This window comes from Syzygium oleosum, unplaced genomic scaffold (genome assembly GCF_021117445.2).
Source record: "Syzygium oleosum isolate NSW1041296 unplaced genomic scaffold, Sole_v2.1 Sole_v2.11, whole genome shotgun sequence".
Lineage (NCBI taxonomy): Eukaryota > Viridiplantae > Streptophyta > Magnoliopsida > Myrtales > Myrtaceae > Syzygium > Syzygium oleosum.
The window spans coordinates 9,439,488-9,446,075 of record NW_026607495.1 but is presented as its reverse complement, the minus strand read 5'-3'; the positions used below and the strand labels follow the sequence as shown (position 1 = coordinate 9,446,075).

Below are 6,588 nucleotides of genomic sequence, written 5' to 3'. Positions count from 1 at the left end.
ATTACTCATTCCAATCAAATTATGCCACAAATTGGGTAAAACTTACAATGTTACACGTAACTCATTAATTATAGAAACGCGTTGATTATCTTTCATCTTGAACATCAAAATCAAAAAAAAAAAAATTGAATATGTCATTAGTTTTAGGGGCCACTGGTTCCGTTTTCAATTCTAGAAATGGGGAACCGGCCCCTTTGGTTCGGTTACCGATTCCCAGGCGAAAACTGGATTGCTCAGGAGCCGATCACCTCTGGCTACGACACCCACGTTCAGTCTCTCTGAAGGAACCTCGGAAAAGCTTAGTTTTTACGTTGGTGGTTAGTAGATTGCAAGCTCTCGTCCGTAGCTTCCACTTCCAAGTTTCATAGGGCATTGCCTCGTCGGACGATAGTGAAAAATACCGCGGTCAAAAAGGTAGAAAAACGTTTCCCTTCGTAAACCACGTTCGGTATATTACAATTTCACCCCGCCCTTACTCGATAAGGGAACATTTTTTTTTTACGTCGAGGGGCGCATCGAATATTTCGGGGGGGCGAACGTGCAAATTCAGAAATTCGAGGTACTAGATTTGAAAATTTTCTCGTGGGCGACATTTAAAAAGTGCGAAGAAAGCGTGGGCGTCCCACGGAAAGGAGGCCGCCGCCACTGCCACCGCCACCGCCACCGCCAAGCACCGACCATTATCGAAGGCCCGAAAGGAGTTGTGTTGACCCAAAAGGTGGCAGCTCGTCTAAAGCTTTGATAGGATTTATGCTGACAATCTCTCCATCACCGTCCATTTCTCCTGACTAAAATACTGCTTAAGGGGGGCAAAATAAAAAAAGGGGGGTTTTTTTTTCTGTTTTGATAAATAATTTTTTAATTAATATAGTTTTAATTAATATATTCCGAGAGATTAAGAAAGAAATTGACCGAATAAAATATGACCCACCTTTCTCCACCGCATTGCCGTCCAACATATGACATGAGTTGTTCCCATTGATTAATAATTAGCGAGGATATTCCGAGATTATCTTTTTTTAGTCTTTGTGTTTTTTTGTCGTTTGGGAGTGCACTAGGTGACAATGGTCGTCTTGGGGGAGATATTGAACATGTCTCGAGTCATCAAGAGGAGGGGCTAATTCAAAAAAAAAAAAAAACACAAACTTTATCTTGAGTGACAATTCTGACTCGAACTTTTTTTTGTCTCGATAAAAAGCACCAACTTTTACTCGAGTCCCAAATTCCAGCCCCTGTGATATGAAATTTTCAAATTGTTCGGGTCATATTTGAAATTTAAGTTAAAGCTAGTAATTTTTTATGAGACAACAAAAATTTGGGCCAGAATTGTCACTAAAGGTAAAATTGGTGTTTTTTTTTTAATTAGGCCTTAAGAGGAAGGATTAATTTCTTAATTAGTGATAAGAGTTGGAAAGGGTCATGGAAGAAGAGGGTTATAGAAACTGAAGATGATTGACCAAAAAGGTTAGAGGTCCCCCTCAATTTTGGGATTTTGAAGGGCCCCCATCTTATTAGAACTTGTCGGGCCCAATTGGGGCAGCCCGACTTGGATCACCTTATGAGTTGCTTGGTTCGGTTCGATTCGGTTTGGTTCGGTTCATGGTTGGCTTGATTTCTCATGGGTCTTCTTTAGAACCGGAGAGGTCATCTCGTCCCAATCTTTCAACATTGGCCAGCACGGCCAAGAAGTAAACGACGTCATTGAAACCGCTTTGGAATAAAGGCACCGGCAATCCATTGATCTTTGTCAAATATTCGATCAGATCTCCATCCATGAAGTATGGTCTCTTTTACTTATATCGATCATTGAGATTAAAGTACGCATATGTATGCCAAAGTGGCAATGCGCCGTCGTTCGCGGACTCTTTTGCCCCTCTCTCCTTGGCCGTTTTTCTTCTAATTATTGTTGCTGTTTTTTTTTTAAGTCGACTCAGCGATGACATGGACTGTCACATCAACGTTTTTCTATATGTTTTAAGCTCAAAAGCCAACATGGAAAGAAGAGAAGACCGTAGTGTAAGGACTCGGTCTACCCAAGAAGAAAACTCATGGATATGATCAAACATTTGGCAAAAGTGTATAAAATTTTAAAAAAAATTGCAGGCGCCTATATCAGCTTGAGATTCACACGAATTTATGGGCAATTGCATGAAAGATCATGTGTGATGAGATTGATTTCCAGAATTGAATTACGTGATAAATTATAAATAGGCACGCTCACCACTCAAGTGTGTGCCGTGCCAATCTACGAATCATTTTAATGATAACCCCCTTCTAACTAATTTCTCGCGCCTGTAAACAAAAAAGAAAAGAAGAGAAAGGGAAAACTATCCCCGGAATTTCTTAATCCGTCATTCCCATTTTCCTCGTAATTACGCCGCATTACACTCGGCGGCTGGGGGGGGGGGGTCAAAGGGGAGTTTTTCCCAACAAACGGTCTCGTCCATCCTTAATTCGACGACGGGGCGAAACGATCAAAAATGCCCTCGAATAAAAATAACGAATTTATAGACCGTCTGGATAATTTTTTTTTCTTTACAATTCTAATATTATAAAATATTTCAAAAAAAAAATTGAATCGGGTCGGGTCCGGGCAATAAATTTCGAGGGGTCCGAAAACCGGGGGGGAAACGTGGAAAAAACCGGCCCCCCACGTATCCCGAAACCCAGACAGCGACCCAAAGCCGGCACCCTCCGCAGCGGCGCCCCATTTCCTTGACAAAACCGCCCCCTAAACACCGACCTCTCCCCATCTTTATCCTATATTTTTTAAAAAAATATAAATTAATCAATTAAATATATTAAATTATATTAAATCAAAACCATCAATTGGTTAAAGCCGCTTTATCTCCCATCGCGTCACTCCCACACCTCACTAAAAAAATCGCCCCCGACCACGACCGCTGACGTCATATCCACGAACTGATTAGAAAAAATAATGCGGGAAAAATAAATAAATAAATAATGATAATTATAAAAAAAAAACACGGAGGCTGGATCCGTAGATCTGTCTGTCTGCTGCCCATCTCTATCCGATTAAATCCCTAAGTATTAATTTTTATTATTAAAAAAAAAAAAGGATAAAAGAAGGCGCACACGCTTGCCCCCCTCGTACGCTCTTTTTTCCACTGTCCGGCGGCCGCGGGTCGCCGCCGCCCCACCCCCACGCGCCCCTGTCGCGGCGCGTGCGCGGCACGCCACCGGCCGGTGTCGTGTCGCCGGCCTACAGACCGGCCGACCGGCCGCCGCGCCGGGGATCGCGAGGGGGAACGGAACGAACGAACGAACGATCGAACAGAGAGAGAGAGAGAGAGAGAGAGAGAGAGATTAGATTAGATTAGATTTTCCGGCCGACCAAGCAAAGGAGCGAGAACGAGTAAATGAAGGAAAAATCGCCGATTGTTTTGTTTTCCACGTGGGACGGGACCCCGAAAAAGAAAAATGTATTTACAGAAAAGGGCCTCATTTCCTCCGAATTTTCTTTCTTGGCCCCTCCTCTCTCTCTCTCTCTTTCTCTCTCTAGCTCCGATAGTAAGGAAAAACGGAGGTGAGGGGGGAGGGGGGGGAGAGAACATGATAGTGACGTCACAGCCAGAGAGGAGGCGGCTCGTTCAGGTCGATGGGCAGTCCGCGCGTGGCCATCCCCAGGAACGAAGCTCCGACGGCGGGGCCTTCAGCCGCCAGCACCGGGACTCCTACGCCGCCGCCTCCGCCTTCGCCGACGACCGTCACCTCGCGCTTGACGTCGCCGCAGCCCAGGACCGCGGCGGGGAGGAACTCGTTGAAGACGAACCGCCGGTGGTGGTGGTGGTGGTGCTGGGGGTGGTGGGGAGAGGCGGGGGGCCACCGGGGGTGGTGGTGGTCGGAGGGGAGGTTGAGGTCGAGGGAGAGGGCGGCGGCGGCGGCGGAGGCGGAGGCGGAGGAGGAGTTCGGAGGGGGAGGTGGGGCGGGGGGCGGGGGGAAGTTGGTCTTGGCCTTGGAGCCGCGGAGGCTGCGTGCGGCGCCGTCGTAGGCGAGGGCGGCCTCCTCCGGGGTGTCGAAGGTGCCGAGCCAGACCCGGGTCTTCTTCCAGGGGTCCCGTATCTCCGCCGCGTAGCGCCCCCACGGCCTCTTCCGGACGCCCCTGTAGTGGCCCTCCCGAGGCGCCGACGACGGCGACGGCGACGCCATGGACCGACGAGGAGGAGGAAGAAGCGGCGGCGGAGGTGGTGGTGGTGGAGGGAGAAACTACAGTAGCAATCGAAGGAGAGAGAGAGAAGGAAGGAAGAAATAGTGGGCGGAGAGAGAGAGAGTGGGGGGCGTATAAAAAAGGCAGGAGGAGGAGGGACCCACGTGCAAGTCCCCCGCACCCCGTAATCGTCGGCTGGGACGGCAATCAGATCAAGTCCCTTACTATAATTGTTGAATTGGAGATATATAATTATCTTTTCAATTAGATTGGCAATTTACCTAAACCCGACATGAAAATGAAGTGTCCTGTTTTTTCTAGTCCCTTACTTTTGGATTCAACAAATGAGTATACATACATATATCTATGTTGGTGCTAAGGCAAAAGGGATCGATCGATAAATTATTTGGTCGAGGGTCTACTAGATCGCATTGAATGGAAGTGAATTTAAGATATAATTGAACGGGGTGATACTATGCGATAGATGTCAAATATGTCATTGACCCCACGTTATTTATGTTCAGGTTGTTCGGTCGACGAATATGTCTCGCACAATAGTAAACTAACACGACGAGTTTTAAAGTTGTACGACTTCTGCAAGTGAGTCGCGGCGGAGGAACGGATTTCGCCTCCGTATGAGGTGGTGCACTGTTCTTGTACTTCGACGGGTACATCACACGGCAGCGACGTATGATATGATTGGCCAATCAAAAAAATGAGAGATGCAGAATCGCACGACGATGGGTATGACTGAGACTCACGACACACGACAACGACCTCGTCGTTACTATCACGCGGGGATATCGAATGCAAAAACTTAGATATCAAAATGAAATTCAGCTAAAGATTAAAAAGAAACAAATTGGTGGAACTTTTCAAAACAAGAGTACCAAAAAGGGATAAAAGACACAAACGGTTCATGAACTTTGGCATAATGTACAATTAGGTTCCTAAACTTTTAATTTGTTCAATATAATCCCTTAATTTTAGCCTAATATATAATGTGGCCCCTGGAGGGACTATATTAAACAGTTTTATATGATTCATTGACTAAATTGAACACGTACCAAAAGTTTAAGGACCACATTGAATAAATTAAAAGTTCAGGGCCACATTGAATATTAGGTTAAAGTTCATGGACTAAATTATATATTGAGCTAAAATTTAAGGACAGATTGCGTCATTTTCTCCGCCGAAAACAAGAAGTGGAATTCCTATTTTGCTCCCCTCTTCCTTCTTGTTCTCTTTTGGCCGTTGGGGCTGCAATTTTCGAAGTCACGGACGCGGGCCGATCCGCCGCCGTCCGATCCGCGCAGGAGCAAGCCAGCGCCGGTGCAGGGAACGGACGGCCGCGATTCGAGCAGGTGGGCGCGCACGTGGAAGCCGCCGCCTGATTAGACGCGAGGGGGGGCGGAGGAGGATGACGTCAGCCCTACCAACCCCCCCCCCCCCAAAAACGCCCCCTTCCTTTCGGTGTTCGTACGGCGCTGGTGAGCGGCGCACGCTCTTTTCCCAGACTCTTTCCTTTTTCTTCATATTTCATTCATCAAAAACCCCAAAAGAAAATGCAAAAAATGATAAAAATTGTAAAATAAATAATAATGTTGTGACGGGTGATTTCGCAACAAGTCTAATTTTTTTTTTTGGCTATTAATATGTATAAATTTGCTGTATCGAATTAACCCACTTTGAAATCCGTTCATCACGCGCCGACCTCATCAAAGACTGTAAAATTTTTCACACGGTGTTTTACGCTTCCATCGACCCTATTCACCATGTCGACTGTCGGTTCGATCTGTGTACAGAATCGGGCGGCGTACCTCGTTCTCGTGCTGGAACGTCGCGGTCACTGTGGATACGCGCAATTATGCTTTCCCGGCTATTTATAAATTAAGGAGGACGGTAATTTCCTGAAACAATCCTTTTTTTTTAGGCCAAAATGCCAACTTACTTTAATTAACCCCAAAAAGATATATCCCAAAGGCGCATCGAGAGCACAGAATTTTAATATTATTTTCAATCAAAAAGAAGGTTTTAATTTAATAAAATAAATGATAAAGTGAATCGGCAAAATAAAGAATCTGGGAGTGGGCGGAACCAGGGGTGGGGTGGTGACCGCTGACCGAAATTTTGCCCCGGGGGCGGCGGCGTGTCGAGATGCGATTGGCTGGTTTTTTTCTTTTTCACTTTTTATTAATTTTATTAGTTTTTTAATGTTAAATAAATAATATAAAAAAAGTGTGTTTTTTTGGTGGGAAAATGGGGGGGAAGAAATTGACCGCAGCGCAGAGGGGTTTGTCTCGGCCGCAGGAGACAGCTTCAACTCCTGCCTCCCCCCCACCTCCCCCACCGCTTTTATTTTATTTTAATTTTATTTTATTTTATTCTCTCTCACTTTTTTTTTCTTTTCCTTTTACTCT

General features: G+C 45.8%; 1 protein-coding gene across 1 annotated transcript; it reads right to left on the bottom strand.

Moving 5' to 3' along the window:
- Nucleotides 1-3,355: 3,355 nt before the first annotated feature.
- On the bottom strand, nt 3,356-4,216 carry LOC115667600 (ethylene-responsive transcription factor 12). The gene has a single exon (XM_030589158.2). It carries the CDS (start codon nt 4,168-4,170, stop codon nt 3,586-3,588), a length of 585 nt encoding a protein of 194 aa, XP_030445018.2. The 5' UTR covers nt 4,171-4,216; the 3' UTR covers nt 3,356-3,585.
- Between the last annotated feature and the right edge of the window lie 2,372 nt (nt 4,217-6,588).